The sequence below is a fragment of the Leuciscus leuciscus genome (genome assembly GCF_965113295.1).
Source record: "Leuciscus leuciscus genome assembly, chromosome: 8".
NCBI lineage: Eukaryota > Metazoa > Chordata > Actinopteri > Cypriniformes > Leuciscidae > Leuciscus > Leuciscus leuciscus.
Genome location: NC_138732.1, coordinates 19,638,113 through 19,656,297, shown reverse-complemented (window position 1 = coordinate 19,656,297; position 18,185 = coordinate 19,638,113). Strand labels below are relative to the sequence as shown.

Sequence of the window (18,185 nt, the reverse complement as noted above, 5' to 3'; positions counted from 1 at the left end):
TGATCTCTCAGCAGCTTCTGACCAACAGAGGTCAGGGTCAACCTTCAGATGAGAAAGGATTCATTGAACTACACATCAATGCACAAGTCACATCATCATTAGTTAAAAAGTGCTGGCTGTTCCTGTTTACTCAGGAATTTTTTCTTGTTCAAAAGTTTCTTGCCTTAAGCACGCTGAGCCTCCACATAAAAAAACACAAGCCAGATATCTGGTCTCCCAAAACCTTCTCTGCATTAACTCTCCTGAGCTGTTTGTCTTATTAAAGGCTTTAATATGGTGTAATCCCTGCTATCAACCTCACCTCCTGACTGGCACCCCTCTGTTCCAGCCTGCCCAGCGACTGAGAAACAAGGCTAACCCGGTGGGCACGGCCGTGGGCTGACGGTCTAATAATTGAATGAATGATTATCTGTCTCATTAATAGACAATGATACAGAGTGCAAGGCCATATATCTGGAATATTAATGAGAAGCTGCAGGGGGCTTGATAAGAAGGAAATAGTGTGGCTGCTGTAATGGGGTTTAAAACAATTTGCCTACGTTGGGGTGGCCCAGCTGATTTGGGCTGTGTTAATCCCCAGTAACCCTTACACATAGCTCCCAGCTCTATGTGTGTGATCATCAGCCACATGCAGACGGGCCTCCAGCGCAGCCGTAAGCCTCCTGCATCCCTGCTGCACCGGAGCAGATTGATCAGTAACCCTCTGAAAGAATACGGGCTAAGATTTTATTAACAATTTATCACTCATTACAGAGCAGGCACTTTTTTTTAAATACAAAATACTGTGATTTCTTTAAAACACTTCACAGATTTTATAGTGTTAAAATCATATAGATTTCTTCATGCACTTGTAAATTAATAAATGTAAATATTTGAATAAGTACTTGTTTAAATTCTAAAAATCTTTTATTTCTGGAATCTTTTTATAAACCCTCATAGATAAAAGCATTCTACTGTTGTTGTTGTTGTTGTTTTCTTTCACATTTATAATTATGTAATCAAGCAGTTATATTCATATTATTTAGTAATAATATAGTAATATTATATATAGTGTATATATACAGTATATATATATATATATCATCTCTTCCTGAATTAATAACATAGAAATCCCAAAAATTGGATTTCTGAATTCATGATTCCTTTAGTTTTATTAGTGAGAACTTGATGTTGTTAACCACATTTATTTCACAAATCTCTGTGTGCCCCAGTCCTTCATTACTCTATCTGTATGTATGTATGTATGTATGTATGTATGTATGTATGTGTGTGTGTGTGTGTGTGTGTGTATATATGTATATATATATATATATATATATATATATATATATATATATATATATATATATATATATATATATATATATATATATATATATATATATATATATATATACTTATTGCTGATGGCTTTGCATTTTGTGTGATAATTTCTGAGAGCATAAACACATGGCAAAGAAGAGATATTGTGAATTTCACATTTTGTTTCACATTATTGTTTGGTTTTAGCCTTGAATGAATATTTAAACAACTACACAATTGCTCTTATAGATTTTCCCCCTTCATTCTATGCTTTGTCTCTGATGTCAACTTGGTAACAGGATTAAGAAAAGTTTCTTGCGGAAATTTTAATGTGGCCAAAATCTGAATAAAGAGGCAAATAAAATTTTTACACTGAATGTCTGCTCAAACACCCATGTGAATCAATATCTACCTTCTACATTGGAAAGCAATATTTCCCTTTTTAGCATGCAATAATTGTGTTTAGGCCGGTGAAGTACCTTATTATAGGTTTGTCAGGGACAGAAAGCCCTGTTCCCATGGTGACTATGAAAGCCATTTGCCTCCTTTTCAGCTGGGTAATGAACTTCTTTCCTCTTTATGTCACTCTTCCTCTTCACTCTCAGCATCTCAGTCCTTGTCCACATCCTTGAAATCATTCGTTTATTCTCGAATGTGACAAACAACAGAGCAGAGAGACCGTGAAAGTAAAGTCATCATGCATCCCAAGTTGAACAGTTTCCTTATTAAAAGAACGGATCAGTAGGCAGAAACAGAATGTCTGTATGACTGGAAAGCACAACCATAACTCCTCAAGCATTAATGCTAACATGAACATTTTTTAAATTATTTGTCATGTTTTTGTTTAAATGTTATTGACTGCATATATATTTTATATGTTGCTTTATGTATGTAAAAAATAAAAGGCAATGAACTCACACAATCGTTTATAGAGAAATGTGTATGTTGTTTTCACCATACCTTTTAGATAGACATGATTGGCTGCCTAATGATCATACGTAATCTCTTCCTAAAAGAAACACAATGAACTGCAAGCCAGGGTTTACAGGAATATCAATTGAAGAGGTTTATCATATATATATATATATATATACATACACACAATTTTTTGTATTGTTGTTTCATAGATTATGAACATCTACCTTATTATTGTCATGCAGAACACAGAACATGCTTCTGTGACCAGAGAGATCATTTCTTTTTAGACTATGTAGCAATCCTTTACCTCTGTGCACAGCACAAATAAGACACATAAAGGTTACTTATTGCTAAAACTGATGAGGATAAATCATGCTTCTCCGGCAGTTATATTTTTTTATTGTTCAATGTCTTTTATGAGTATTGTATCGCAGTGCTCCCAACCCCATGTCCTTGGGCCCTGCAAAAGAATGAGAGGATGAAATAGTTGAGACAGAGAAAGAGAAGGAGGAGGAGGGGGGGTGGGGGGGGATTAGGACTACTAGAGAGAAATGACTATTAGTCTTAGAATATCACCCATCCTCTTTAACAAAAACATATAACTACACTTTAGAGATATTTACTACAAAAAAGCAGGCTTAGCAGTTCAAAAACAAAACTTGCAATTGGCAACACTCAAACACTTGTTTGTTTGGATTTCATTGTATTTTTCACAGCGATTTTCAATGGTTTAGAATTTTCCACCTTTTTAAAATGAAACCCATCAGACTAAACTTAGGCCACAGTCATCATTTTTGGCAAATTTCCTTAATTATATACAACAAGTATTGTGTACGTTGGCTTTGGCTTATTTGATTACATTTATTTCCGTATATTCAGGGATTGTAGTGCAAGAAAAGAAGGGGGACATGAACTCTCCAAGTCCTGTGCATATTAAACTATTCATGACCTCAACAACCCCACAACAAAAGCAGCAGCCAACAGGTCTATTTATCATAGTCAAAGTCATTGGTCGGAGATCTTAAGGATATGAAGTCCATGCACGCACTCATTAAAAACAGCTCTGGGGACCTCTACTGACCAAAAGAAATAGAAATGAAGCTTTTCCCTGAGAGCCCCAAAACCTACCCTCCTCCTTCACAATCTCTCCAAAAAAAAAACAAGAATAAATAATGACAACATCAAAATGTTACAATATATGTCTTTTTTAATTGTTCTAAGCATAAAATAGTAGTATTCACTTTTCAAATCAATTACAAATTTGTTTATTTTTTAATAGAAAAAAATATATTTAATTATAACTATTGCAATTATAACTTTTGCACAGTGTCCTTAAATGAAACCCACAATCTTCTACTTTAAAGAATATATGGTTGGATATAAATACAAAAGAAATTTGCATTTCAATAAACTATTAAAAAAGGAAATTGTAAATCATCCATTAATAACTTAAATCTTAAAGTGGGAACTGTTTTGCAGTATAAAAAAACACACTGAAGACAACATACATGATCAGCTTTACAACACATTTGTAGCATGTTCTAAATAAAATAGACTATTATGTATACAAGTTTTTTTTTTTTTTTGCAAAAATGTGGTATAGTCTCTCCTTTTGATTTATTTTATTTAGTCATTGTTTTGTTTAGTTTTTTGTAAGAGAGAGGGGCATATAAAATGAACGGAATATGCAAGGAAACTCAGTCACTTCAATGTAAATACAAAACACATTATGTAAATACAATTTGAAATTAAACAAATACCGTAACCAGACAAATGTCACCAAATATTTACAACACTAAACATGAAATAATCAAATGCACAAACTCACAAACATTCCCACAGAGGTTATATCCGGGGAGGGGGTGGTACTCTTCGCTACGCCAAAACGGATCTGATTTCTTCCATCTTTTTATTTTATTCATTCAGCCCTGCTATGCAATTACTCACAAATACACACAAACACATGTACAACACAGCTGTAGATCTTCTCCTCCAAAGGACAAAAACAGCTGTACGAGGAATGAAGCAGGCCAAGAGGGGATATCTGCACTGCAGCTTGACGTTCAGCCTCCCCCACAACCATTCACCTTTTCACTAAAAAAGTGCCTCAAAAGGCTTCCAACCTCTCGGGTTAATTCAAATAAATGACATTTTAACAGCACCTTTATTTCCAACCATAGGACCTTCAGCCATAACAGAACACACAAAAGGCTTTGTGCTGGCATTTCTGTAGTAACAGTCAAAGGCCAGAGTCCATCTCTGGGGATATAGAGTGGGTTTTGTTTTCAGTGTTGACAGATCCGCAACACTGCCAAGTTCTGTCCTTGAACAACAGTGAGGAACTTCAACATTACAAGTAACCATAGGAGTGATTGGCCATCAGTGCTTTTATGAGCTGAAGTTTTCTCTGAACTACATTACCAGCAATCATACCGAATGGGAAAAACATTAGGAGTGCACAAAGGAAGCAAACCACATCCTTTCTGCAAAGAGATTCCTTCACTTTTATCTACGCTGTAGTGTTTACAACGAGTCTGTTCTGAATTCTTCTGGGTATACGTGTGACTTAGCAGACATGGATTTTGACAGAACACATTCTACAATTTGAGGCAGTCTTTCAGAACAGATTTTGAAATTATTACCCAAAATGTTTGGGTATGTGGGTCTAGAGTCTCGACTCATTGCTGGCTTGGGCATCTGGGTTCTTAAAGGTCAGTCCGATGTTGTTTTCATGTACATACGCTGTAGAACGAGTGTTCGGAGTCTGCCTAGTGAAAACTCTTATAAGTTTAGAGCGGTAGAGATCCCCTGCCAAGAAGTAGAGGATGGGGTCCAAACAGCTGTTCATGCTGGCAAGAGGGCGAGTAATTTTGTAAGCAAAGTTGACGATATTAAGGGACTTGCAATCTGCGTCTAGAATACGGTAGGCGTAGTAGAGGGAACGAGTGATGTGGAAGGGTACAAAACAGATTGCAAACACAACCAGCACCAATATGATAAGTTTAATGGACTTCCTCCGGGATGAACTCTGTTGACTTTGGGACAGGCCCTTTCTGGGTTGGCAAAGGGCCCGTGCCATTAAACAGTAGCAAACCATGATGACCAGAAATGGCAGAATAAACAGCAGCACCATTACCACAGAGTTATAGGTAACATAGTTGTGAAATTCATCTGGGCGGCTGGTGTCGTGACACAAAGTGTCATTGCCCCTCTGAGAAGTGGTGACGAAAATCAGCTTGGGCACCAAGCAGGCTATCACTGCCGTCCAGACAAAACCACAGACCATGTGGGCATGGCGTGGCTTCACCATAGTCAGAGTACGAATGGGATGACAGATGCCAAGGTAGCGGTGCACACTGATGCAAGTGAGAAAAAGGATGCTGCAGTACAAATTGGCATAGAAAAGAAACCGCACAATCTTACAGAGGAAAACACCAAAAGGCCAATGGCTGCGGTTTGCATAGTAGTATATGAGCATTGGCAAGGAGAGCACGTAGAGTGTGTCTGACAGGGCGAGGTGGAACATATACACTGTACTGGGTTTCCAGGGCCTCATCTTAGTGATAAACATCCACAGAGCCACAGAGTTCAGAATCAGTCCCAGGAAACACACCAGTGAGTATGATACAGGGAGCAGAATATACTTGAACTCCTCATTGAAGACACAGCTGAAATTCACTTCCTTGGAAGACATCGGTATCAGTGTGGTGGAAGGAATGGACAAATTCCCTGAGACACTTTCCCTTGAGAATGAATTCATTTCTGTTAAAATAAAATATATATAAATATATATATATATATTTAAAGCAATTTTAGAAACTTAGAAGATATTATAGCCTAGGTAAACACATGATAAAACAGATTTCATTGTAAAGCAATGTAAAACAGATTTCAAAGCAATGTTTCACATTGTCAACACATATAAAATCAACATGAATGAACTACTTAAAAGTGTCAACAAAGAACAAACTATTTTGTTCTCACAAGTGTCATTTTAACATTTTAACGTTTAGGTCTAAAACAATAGTCAAACACCATACCGAAACAAATTAACTCAGAGTTTAGCACCGAAATAATATATTGTAAAACTATCCCCAGTCTCAGACACATTAGCCTACACTTAATAATAAATTGCAAAACGAAATACAAAAACAAACAAACGAAAACAACTGTACACATAAGACACATGATGGGTAAATCTTTCAGAAATACAGAGAGAGAAAGGGGAGCACGCGGAACTGTTTCCACACACTAAAACTTACCGTTCACTCAGCTGAACAAGGTAAACGTCCCTTCACAGGTCAAAACACGAACGTAGATAATTTGACGCTAATGGTTAAAAAACATTCAGCCTGTTTAAGAGATTTAGGGATCCAGACTTATCGGATTCGGAGCGCTCGAGTTGATATGGTCCTGCTAGAGTTGGTGAGCGCGTGAGCTGAGGGGCGGGGAATCGGCGCCAAATTTAGTTTCTCCCTGCTACCCTCCGAGAAGCGAGACGAATCCACCAACGTTCAGGTTTGACAGGTATTGCTTTATATCTCATCAGCTTTCCTAAATACCACGAGAAACCGACCACAATATTAAAATAAGCTGGTTTTAGAAATCTTCGATTTTTAACGAGGAACTCCCCTTTTTCTATATCTGAGAGGTGAATCGCTTGAAAACACCTCAGTGGGATACAGTATACCTTCGCCTTATCAGTTCCTGCCATCTTTGCCCATCAAACAGACAGTCGTAATTTACAGTCGAAGCTCATCTCATGCCCTTTAAACATGTTGGCTCTCATAAATGATACAGCCCAGTTTTTATGATAAAATCCTTGAAGGTAAATTATAGGACTTTAACCCAAAGCAAACATGGTGCTGTTGTCTTTCCGTTTTATACTAGCAACTCCAGACATTTGACACTCTTAATCTTTTAATTCCAGGATATTTTAGATGGTTTTATGATACTTCCTTTATTTTATTTAACTTTTAGCAAGCACCATGTGACATAAATGAGCATTTGTGTGTACACATTCCTAAATAATGTAATACAATTCCAAAGAAGTGACAGTATTTTTCAGTCAGTATTTCTCATATTGTAAAAAAAAAAAAAAAAAAAAAATGTTTTACTTGTTTCCCAAGCATTCTAGGGGAGTTTATGCACAGGCTATTTGTTTTGTTGACTACATTTTATATTTAGTAAAAAGTTAAAACACATTCCCATTTGACCAATGAGTGGTTGGTCAAGTGCAAGATCTTATCACAGAAGCTAATGCTCATTTGGTAGAACTGATTCTTTAGCAACATATAGGCCTACACTCAAAATAATCAGTTACACACACATTTATATCAGACTACACAGATGTGATGGTAAATACTAAATAATATGATCTGTGTTTACTGTTTAGATAGGGCAGATTACCATGAACATTGAAGAGCAAATGTATGGAAAGCTGCAAGGTTACTGCAAGAGAGACCTTTATCTGCTAGAGTGCCATAACACTCTTTATGCTTTGCCTCTCTGAGTTAAAGTTCACACTGAATATTCACACAATGGCTTTATGATGTTGGCTGCAGTAAACTGAGTAGTTTGTGTATCGAGTAATCTGTTGTATTGTTTTCAAATCCATTTGACTTATATCAGGATGCGTTAGTAGCCTTGTAGCCTATATTGCTGACACCAAGGATAAAATAATATGAAAATACAATTTACGTCGTGTCATCCAATATATATATATATTGCATGATATATCTTACGTATCTCACATGATATATCATATATTGCATGATATATACACTCATATATATGTATGTATGTGTGTGTGTGTATATATATATATATATATATATATATATATATATATATATATATATATATATATATATATTATATATATATATCAGCTGTGTGAAAGCTGGGGAGATTAGATTAGTTTGTGGTGTTGGTACAGTAAGACCCACTTCCTCTGCAATGCTGACCTGATGGTTAGTCCAAGAGGGAGTTACGAGAAAGTGCATAAATTGTACAGGAATTTGAGTGGGACAATGACTCAGTAATGTAATGTGAACTGGTCACCGGAAATACGGCTAGTTAAGATTCACTCTTCATCTCTGGCCTACATAATAATAGAATGACTGACAGGTGGAGTCAGGAAAGCGAGTGCAAAATACACACCTATTCTCCACCCACTTTCATTTGCGTCATGACAAAGCAGATAGATAGAAAGAGTCAAGATCAGCCACAAACCACTGGAAGGACAATTTTTTGAGAGAGTGGAAAGAAAGTAGTGTATTTGTGATAAGCTAAGATGACGTAATGACCAGACTCAAAGATGCATTCTCCAACAGAGAGCACACAAGGATGTGAACTCATGCTGAACTTTCTCCAGCTCTTTCTCTCTCTCTCTCTCTCTCTCTCTGTCTGTCTGTCTCTCTGTCTATCTATGATATGTCTCTGGACATTTTTAGGACATGTACTAGTACTAGTAAATACTAGTACTTATTCATTAGATACTAGTACCTATTAATTAGATACTAGTACTTATAAATGAGCTACTAGTACTTATTCAATAGATACTAGTAACTATTTATTAGATACTAGTATTTATTCCAAATGTTACTAGTAAGATTTTTTATTTTACTAGTAAGATTTTTAATTGAACTATCCAGTGGCCGTTCTGACTAGTCATAACATAAGACGAGTAAAAAAGCAGTTGTGATTAGTAAAATAAAAATTCTTACTAGTAACATTCGGAATAAATACTAGTATCTAATAAATAGGTACTAGTATCTATTGAATAAGTACTAGCTAATTTATAAGTACTAGTATCTAATTAATAGGTACTAGTAATGAATAAGTACTAGTATCTATTGAATAAGTACTAGTATCTAATGAATAAGTACTAGTATCTATTTAATAGGTACTAGTATCTATTTAATAGGTACTAGTATCTATTTAATAGGTACTAGTATCTATTTAATAGGTACTAGTATCTAATGACTTAGTACTAGTGTTTATTGAATACATACTAGTATCTAGTAATAGTTACTAGTATCTAAAAAATAAGTACTAGTACCTAATAAATAACTACTAGTATCTAATATATATGTACTAGTCACAATTGGAATACATACTAGTCAGAACTGAATAGTTGATATCTGAATGACAGATCCCCATAGAAGTCAATGGCAAAAAAATTTATTTGTTACTAGTAACAAAAGAATAGTTACTAGTCACTATTGGAATAAGTACTAGTATCTAATGAATAAGTACTAGTATCTATTTAATAGGTACTAGTATCTAATGAATAAGTACTAGTATCTAATAATAAGTACTAGTAACTAATGAATAAGTACTAGTATCTAATAAATAAGAACTAGTATCTAATGAATAAGTACTAGTATCTAATGAATAAGTACTAGTATCTATTTAATAGGTACTAGTATCTAATGAATAAGTACTAGTATCTAATGAATAAGTACTAGTATCTATTGAATAAGTACTAGTACCTAAAGAATAAGCACTAGTATCTAAAGAATAGGCACTAGTACCTAAAGAATAAGCACTAGTAGCTAATGAATAAGTACTAGTACTTAATGGAATAGATGTATCTAAAAAATAAGTACTAGTAGCATGAAAATAGAGACTAGTCGGTTTAAATGATTAAATGTTAAAACGGCTTGCCATATTATGGCTACGTTCAGACTGTCAGTCCAAATCCGATTTTTGTGCATATCCGATTGAAATCCGATCAGATAGGCTAGCTAGTATGAACTGCAAAAAATCACATTTCATGTGATTTTTACAAATCTGTTTCAAGCTACACCCATATATGTGCTGTGTTGTTCCAAAGTGCCAGACGAGCAGAAAATTACAATATAATGGAGACATGTTTGTAAACCGACGGAGACGACAGCACGGGGAAAAAAAGTGCTGCCTCAATAAGACGCAATAGTCCAGCGCGGCGGCTACACATTGTCATGTTGTAAAATGTATCTCTATTGCAATCCCCTCCATGTTGCGGTTGTTGTTGTTTTATGCATATTCCTTCCAACGCAACGTCATTGCCATAAAAACCAATGCAGATATTCGGGAAAATGAAATAACTGCATGGACACAAATCGGGTCTGAACAGTTGCGATACACAATATTTCAATAGTCAATAATTTCATGAGTCAATCATTTTAGATCAGATTCCAATCGGATACACAAATAATCGGATTTGGACTGACAGTGTGAACGTAGCCAATGTGGACGTCAATAATTTAAGATCAGATTCCAATTGGATATACAAATAATCGGAATTGGACTGATAGTGTGAACGTAGCTTTAGACTGGTCTTGTTTCGTCCTGATGTGGTTTGAGCGATCGTATTTAAATCTGCCTCGAATGCGTTTACACACGGCCTTTTCACGATCCGATCACAGAAAACGCATGAAGTGACCAGGTGTAAACAGGCACTTTGATATGTCTGAGTCATTACTACTACCCCAATGCAAGCATAGTCCTCAAAGATCCTGTTTCTGCAAACAACCTTCTGTACCATATTTGTTCAAGTTTAAAGATGATCAAATATCGACACTGAATAGAATTTGACATAGATTCAAAAACACCCTTTAATCACTTTTTTCTGTGACTTTACAAACCATCATTATAATCCAAAGATAATATTGCATAATTTATCAAATTACAAATATACAAATGCAAATATAAAGCACTACTTGGCTAAAAAGAGGAAAGGACTGTGGAGGTGGGAGAATGCACTTAACATCAAGTTACGTCATAAATTAGAGCATAGCTAGTTTGCCTTAATAGTTTCATAGTTTGATAAGAATAAAAAGCAAATAAAATGGCATGTACACACTGAATTTTACAGTTTGTATTCAATCTCTGTGGAAAATCAGGTTACACTTTCAATGGTCAGAAAACAAATGTGAACAGTTATTATTCTGTTACCTGATTTTGAAGGTAATATTTACAGTTGATCCAGCAATGTAAGACTACACTGGAAATCATAATGTTTGTTCAAGTAAGCATTAAACCTCCATGAGCTTATCTCCTTAAGTAAAGGGGAGAACAGCAATTAAATCCCTGGGGTAAACAGTAAAATAGGTATTCCTCTTAAAAGGACCAGCTGACTCCTTTAGCAAACAGTTGGTTTATGCACTTTTAGAAGGTAGTATATCTTCTCTTGTGAATTAATACAGGAACTAGGCTCAAAACAGGGATATAGGCAAGCTGTGTTACAGTCACCTGACAAGGTACTGAATCACAAAGTAACATTTCACAACGAATGCTTAGATAAGACAAGGATATGACTTTGCTATTATATACACAGTATCTACGTATAAGTATCAAGACGCCCAACATAGAATAAACAATTAAAGATGTGTTTTAGTGATATATTAGATTTGTTTGGATTGTTAGAAGCATGTATTGGACTATAGTTTATTCCACACTGTATGTTTAGGACCACAGGGACAGAATGAACACTTGATGTGATCAGCTTTATTATGAAAGGAATTCAATTTATAATACAAAGGAGAGTAAAAAAAGATATGTATTAGGAATGCAAATATTGAACTTGTCATTGATAGTCTCCTGATATGACACCTGATAGTCTCTCAGGCTCTTTGTGTTCAGTCCCAGATCTTGGGAAGGTTCTCCAAGATTCTTCGTCGATGAGATGGGTTGGACACACCCGCTGTACACAGCTCCTCCTCTGTAATACCACTGCAGGACAAAAGAACAAACTTTTGGCAACGTATTTGTTCACAAAGCACCATTGCTGCTTAGAGTCATTAACTAAAGCCTGGTTCACACGGCAGGATAATTAGGCCGATTTTAGCCCCGATTCACCCCTTCCGACAATCTTAAGGATGCTCCGATTATCGTAAAATAATCTGATCAGATATTCCTGCCGTGTGTGGTGTGTTAAGGCTGCTCTCGTCTGCTCGGACGGACGTCGGGACCGCTCCGATCTCAAATCGGGGATATTCAACATGTTGGATTTATTTGGCCCGATTTCTTCTCGTGTGTGGTGTCCCCCGAGCACGCAGCCTGTGGACTGTGGAGTGTAGCCAATCAGAAAGCGAGGTGACGAGGCGCGAGGAAACACCGGGAAATATAATCAAAACAGTCGGCGGCATGGCGCACCAGAAAGTCCGGTGGACGTCAGAGATCATCGCCTTTTATTTTGATAACGTTTTTTTTTGGTTAAAAACAAACTACAAACTATTGCCACTGCATCCTCTTCGTCCGCCATGATTGTTTACTCTGAAGTCACGTTTGATCTCGAGGTATTTTGCGCGATTTCCCGTCTGATCTGGGAATGCTCGGGAGTCAAATCGGTTCGTGTGTGATGTGTTGATTTTGCCGTGTGGCTGTGCACCACACACTGTACGACCAAAACTGTTAGACCCGTGATTTTTTATCCCCGTGTGTGGGGTCTCTCAGGTTTGGAAAATCTGCCGACAATTTTAAAATCGTCCCGTGTGAACCGGGCTTAAAGCACAAAGCAGTGAGAATAGAAGAAAATGAGGAAGACAATCTATTTAAAAATTTTCACCACATCACATCAACATCAACCTTACCTGAAGTAATCAAGATCATCCCAACCATTGCGGCTGAGGTCCAGCGTGTAACGCTGCAAACCCAGAGTACTGAGCAGCTCCCGCACTGTTTCTGGGGCTCCATGTAAGACTGACACCTGCAGACACACATTGGCTTTGTATTTATCAAAGCTAAACCAGAAAGCTAATCCTAAAGTCCATATTTACATGGTTTACTGAACAACATAATCCATAACTGAAAACTACCCAGCTCACCTCTTTCTCCCAGCTGTAGTTTCTTTCATTAGCTAAACCGTAATCATAACCATGATGCCTTTGCTGAGACGACATTTCATGAAATTGGTACTTTCGGTCTACTGGCTGAAAATCCACCTCACTTAGTGATTTAGCAATTTGGAGAGCTGTAAGTGAGTTGTCTCCTGAAGCTGTTGGCTGCTCTACAATCCAGGGTACAGAGGATTCATGGACGGGAACCCTTGTGGACACATAGGGGTTTAGCTTTGGTCCATTTTGCATTGGCATGGGCCTGCCTTGCCTGTGATAGTCCTTTCTGACTTTTTCTTTTAGTGGTGTCTGTATGTCCCGGGAAAAAACAGAATGGTTCATGTAGGAGTTTGTGAGTTTTTTGACTGACAAAACTGGACCCTGTCTCATATTAATCTTATGGGACTCTAACTGTAAAGATGGATTTGAGGAAGTGGTGTGTCTTTGATTTGGGGATGTATTAGGAACATCTGGACCTGGGAAAAGCTGATAAGAGGACGCAGTCAACGACAGTTCATTTTGAGTCTCACAAGATGGTTTATAGGGTGCTAAGGAGCCAGGAATATCAATCTCTGTGAAGTCGGATCTCCGAGCAGACCTTTTGCCATGGCTGTGACCTCCAGTCACTCTAGGGAGCTGTATCACGCTGTCTTTGGCCCGTACTAATTGTGAGTCTTTGCTGGATGAGGGAATTTCTTCGACTCTCTGCAACACAGGCAACCCCTCAAAGATGAAGTATGCAGGATTGGTGTAGCTGTTTGGAGCTGCCATATACGGGGCTGATGGTGCTCTATAGTGGGAACATGAAGTGTAAGTCATCCAATGGAAAAGGATAGTGGAAGTGTGTGAATAAAAATGCTTTACCATAGATGAAGTAAACAATATTAGCTTAGGGCTCATTTTTAACTCACTGGGTTGGGAATGCACAGGACGAAGGGCGAGACAATTGGTCCTTCGTCATTTCCTTCTCATCCTTCTCAATACAGAGCCACTCTGTAATGTGCAGAAGACATGCATTGTGTCAAACTGTTTACATTTTGTAGACGTCTGTGGCAGAGCCACTGGATGTTTTCTTACACCCGGCCCAATGCAGCGCCAAGCGTGATGCAAGTATTTTTTACTAGTTTCAGTCTGACGCAGTTATCATTGTCATGTCCTGCGCCACGTTGTTTAAATAGCAAATGCATTTGTGCGCCCATGGGCGTGCTGGTCTGAAAACGAGGTGTGTTCTGGTGCATTGTTGGCACGTTGCTATTTTGAGGCAACAGAAATAGACTGCGCAATATTTTTTTTGTTATTTAAAGAGCGCGTTAGTAATGTGCGCCTATAGGCGGGTCCACAACACGCGTACACTCTGCTTATTAAACACAAAGGGACGCACAGCAGCACACAAACATGCCAAATATTTAAAATAAAAGGATTACAATGTAAAAGATTATTATTGTGTACATAAAGATATGGTGGAATCCGACTTGTCCCGTAGATGGCCTGCTTGGGCATTTTTAACTTGCGCACGAGCAGTTCCGTCTGCGCTCTGGAGACGGCTTCGGTCTTTCCACTATCAAATTCCGTCATGTAAATAGCGAATCTGCCATGGCGAGAGTGAAACTGGAATGGGAGATGAGATTCTGATTGGTTTAACGCACGTAAATGATCCAAAAACACACCCATTACTCATTAAGAGAATAGGGACAACCCTTTTAGACCATGCGCCTGGCGCGCCGACCATTTTTCCCATCGTTAAACTAGCAAAAGTGGATTCGGACACGCCCTAAGTAAACTTACGCCCTGTGCTTTAGACCATGCGCTTATATCGTTAAAATAGGGCCCCTAATTTTTTGTGTGCATCACTTTAAGAGTCATATTTCAGTGAAGGTCAGGATGCATCTGGACAAGATCAGGCAGCAGGGAGCCAAAAGAGGAAGCCATGGTAGATAGAAAAGTAAAAACAGATCCAAAGCAGAGGAGGAACTAAAGCAGGAAGAAATTTAAGGGGAAAAGATGTCCAGGGCATATTTGAAGAAGTGATATTGTAAGGCCATGTGGTTAACCCACCATAGACCCTTTCCCGGATCTTTCGGCGGTCTGGTGGTACATATACCCTGATTCGTCCTCGAATAGAGCCCATCTCCTCTCCTCTGTGAGTCAAGCATGTCTCAAATGGATCCGATGATTTCCCTGTTACCGAGCGAAGAGGTACACAGCACTCGCCTGTAATGGCATAATTCCCATTATTCAATCAATATGACAAGAATGAGTTCAACAAAGTGCCAAAGAACAAAGTATGTGTTATGTAGTTTGTTATAAGGAAATGGTTTCTAAAAACCAAACCACTGTTTCAGAGAAATTTAATTTAAACAGACATGATGAGCTTGACCATTTACCATATGACTCAAAGCCGTCACTTGACTTCACAGACAACAGCAAGTGCTGATCCCGGAGATGCTCTAAATCTGAGAGAACTGGGTGGAACTGAGAAAAAGGAGAGGCAAAAGAGATATTTGATTTACCAACCAAAACTGTCAAATCCTTATTAATAGCTCCAAATGATCATACTGAGCCAAATTATCTCCATCACAACCTTGGGAAACTGTTTAGAAGACCAGCCAAGTTTGAGAAACCCTGGCACCTCACAGCACTGTGAGTCATTTTCGGCAGAACGGCGAGGCTCTAAACAGAAGGAGAAGCAAAAAGTCATAAAAAAAGAACTGTCACAATTATCTCACAATCTCCTGACATTTCAAAAGGAAACAGACTAGCAACAAAGCAATGCATGATCGCTAGCCTGATTGCACAAAAGATACCTTATACCTTCTAGACAGCGGGAGTGGAACTCGATGAAAAACTTGGCCTTGCTAGCTGTTTTCACTATGGCCTCAATCACGTCCAGCTCAATGCTGGCTCTCTCTGAACCTGAGTCTACATCCACAGAGATGGAAAAAAGGATTGTGACATGGATATGACACATCATAAGTGAAACAGTAAATAAATATAACAAAAAAAATAAAAAAAAATCGTTCTATTTTGATAACTGATGTGTATTTGCAAAATGGATAGTTCACCTAACAAAATAAAATTCCTTTATCATTTATTCACCCTCAAGTGTTACAAATGCCATAAGACTTTTGTTCATCTTCGAAACACAAATGAAGTTATTTTTAATCAAATGTGAGAGATTTCTGTCCCTCAATTGAAAGTCCATTACAGTAAAACTTTGATGTGTCAAAAGGTTCATAAAGAGGTTATAAAAGAACAGATTTAATTTAGTCTTTTATTCAATAAACACTGATCAAAGAACATACAACGAACACATCAAATATGGTAAATGAATGCTAAAATGTGATTGCTTGATGCGAGAACCACTGAGGATTGTTCTGAGCTCTAATATCAGATAACAAATATTTTTATTTGTGTTTATAATATGGTTTGGAATGGCATAAGGGTGAGTAACTAATGACAGAAATTTACTTTTTGGGTCCACTAACCCTTGTTTTCTAAAAGCTTAAATAGTTTTAGGGCTTTCTCATGTTAAAATGAACCAGCCTTGAAAAATATGTGTTTAGTGGTAAAGGGAAATGGTGGTTCCTTAATGAAATGCATGATCAGCAACCCTTAATATAACTCCTTGAGTTATGAAATGACCTAAAGGTCAAAAACGGCATTATCAGAGACACAAGCTGAAAAGACTCCATACCTGTTCTTGGAAACTGTGATATTACACCGACTTCAAAAGTTGCAAAAACAGGAGAGTGATCACTAGTGAAGATGTCGTCTGTGCATCCTGATGAACAGAACCAAACAATCAATTTTAAATATTTGTTTTATTACTACATGCATTTGTTGCCAGTTATGCCAGGTACACACTAGCCCTGATTTTTATTCGCCAGCATTTTTGTGGAAATCGCCGACCAGTGCCTGAAAGGAGGCAAATCGGTGCTTATTACCATTGTTCACATTGCTTAATGTGTATTATCAAAGACGCAATCTGAATGATCAAAGTGAGTTTATCAAAGTGCCAATCCATTGCGAAGCCAGTGAGATATTAAGCATGATAAATATCTGGACTTGTCTGCGACTCAGAGTCCTGCAGTGTGAAATGTATTTTGACTGGAAAATACATCGGTGACAACCTACAGCCAATGCAAGAGCAAGATACTGGGCAAGGGAAAGTTCAGGGGGAGAAGTCATAAACTGTCAGTCTTGTTTTGGTTCATGTTTCATGTCAGTCATGTTTCATTATTACATAAACCAGCAACAGAACATCAGTAAGCAACCATTCTCTCTCTTTTCCACATTATCCTCCATCACTGTTACAAAGTAACAGGGGTAGCTGCTGCTATGATGTAAAAGCACCACGGTTCAGACCCAAATAATATAATCTGAACCCAATTCAGCGTGGGCAGGGGGAGGGGAGAGCAAACAAACTATGATTTGGACCAGGCAATCGCAGTGTGAAAGCACCCTTACAAGTGGACGATGGTAAATGCAGGTGTAAACAGGGTCTAAAACGCTTTGAGCTTGTCCACTTTCGTCCACTTCCAGAGGTAGTCGAAAACGCATTCGACCGGAATGCTTTCGTTGTGTATTGTAGAATGTTTTGATCATGTGGTCAAATGCATTGAACAACCCCTCCAAAAAAACGATTCTCCGTCTACTGAGAATGCGTAAACATTATGGGAAGTGCACTAGCCAGACGGGATTTAAACTTTGTCGGCTGAAGACCCAAGTTTGGTATGGAGACGAAAAACGTACCAAGCGCAATGTTCTCTCACCATTCCTGATTTCTAACACACACTCACAGCGTTCGGTGTGGTCTTACGGCTATCAGAGCAAAAATGACAGCTTCTGTTCTCCTTGTGTTTTTCCCGTCATCAAACTTATTTCATCAATTAGATCGAAAGATCTGAAAAAGCCCATATATTTACCCACCCATAGATTGACCCTCCCCTCAAATAAATAAGGACATAAGTGGTTGTAAAAGAGACTTAAAACACCAGGTGTAAACTGTCTCCCTCGTCCACCTGTGATCCCATCAATCAAAACGCATCTTAATATCAGGTGTTGCAGGTCTTAGATTTTAATGGACATGCCAAAAAGTCCTACCTATCAGTTCAAAGTCTATTCATTCAACTCTATCATCTC

General features: G+C 37.8%; 2 protein-coding genes across 2 annotated transcripts in view; both read right to left on the bottom strand.

Annotated features, from left to right (window-relative positions):
* Positions 1 to 3,436: 3,436 nt before the first annotated feature.
* On the bottom strand, positions 3,437 to 6,933 carry LOC309504387 (P2Y purinoceptor 4). Its single transcript, XM_082177455.1, has 2 exons — positions 6,483 to 6,933; positions 3,437 to 5,982 (listed from the first exon to the last, which is right to left on the bottom strand). The coding sequence occupies exon 2, from the start codon at positions 5,978 to 5,980 to the stop codon at positions 4,886 to 4,888; it is 1,095 nt and encodes a 364-aa protein (XP_082033581.1). The 5' UTR covers positions 5,981 to 5,982; positions 6,483 to 6,933; the 3' UTR covers positions 3,437 to 4,885.
* Positions 6,934 to 10,805: 3,872 nt separating this feature from the next.
* inppl1b (inositol polyphosphate phosphatase-like 1b) overlaps positions 10,806 to 18,185 on the bottom strand; it is an 18,770-nt gene continuing 11,390 nt past the window's right edge. Inside the window, exons 19-27 of the mRNA XM_082177478.1 lie at positions 16,738 to 16,824; positions 15,855 to 15,962; positions 15,625 to 15,713; positions 15,428 to 15,515; positions 15,099 to 15,254; positions 13,955 to 14,036; positions 13,035 to 13,833; positions 12,801 to 12,916; positions 10,806 to 11,940 (exon numbers count right to left, since the gene is read on the bottom strand). Of these exons, the coding sequence (XP_082033604.1) occupies positions 11,847 to 11,940; positions 12,801 to 12,916; positions 13,035 to 13,833; positions 13,955 to 14,036; positions 15,099 to 15,254; positions 15,428 to 15,515; positions 15,625 to 15,713; positions 15,855 to 15,962; positions 16,738 to 16,824 (1,619 nt within the window). The 3' untranslated portion in view covers positions 10,806 to 11,846. The remainder of the gene's footprint in view (positions 11,941 to 12,800; positions 12,917 to 13,034; positions 13,834 to 13,954; positions 14,037 to 15,098; positions 15,255 to 15,427; positions 15,516 to 15,624; positions 15,714 to 15,854; positions 15,963 to 16,737; positions 16,825 to 18,185) is intronic.

What these genes read in the sequence shown, in the direction of transcription:
- LOC309504387 (XM_082177455.1), bottom strand. Translation starts at nt 5,980, where the DNA reads ATGAATTCATTCTCAAGGGAAAGTGTCTCAGGGAATTTGTCCATTCCT.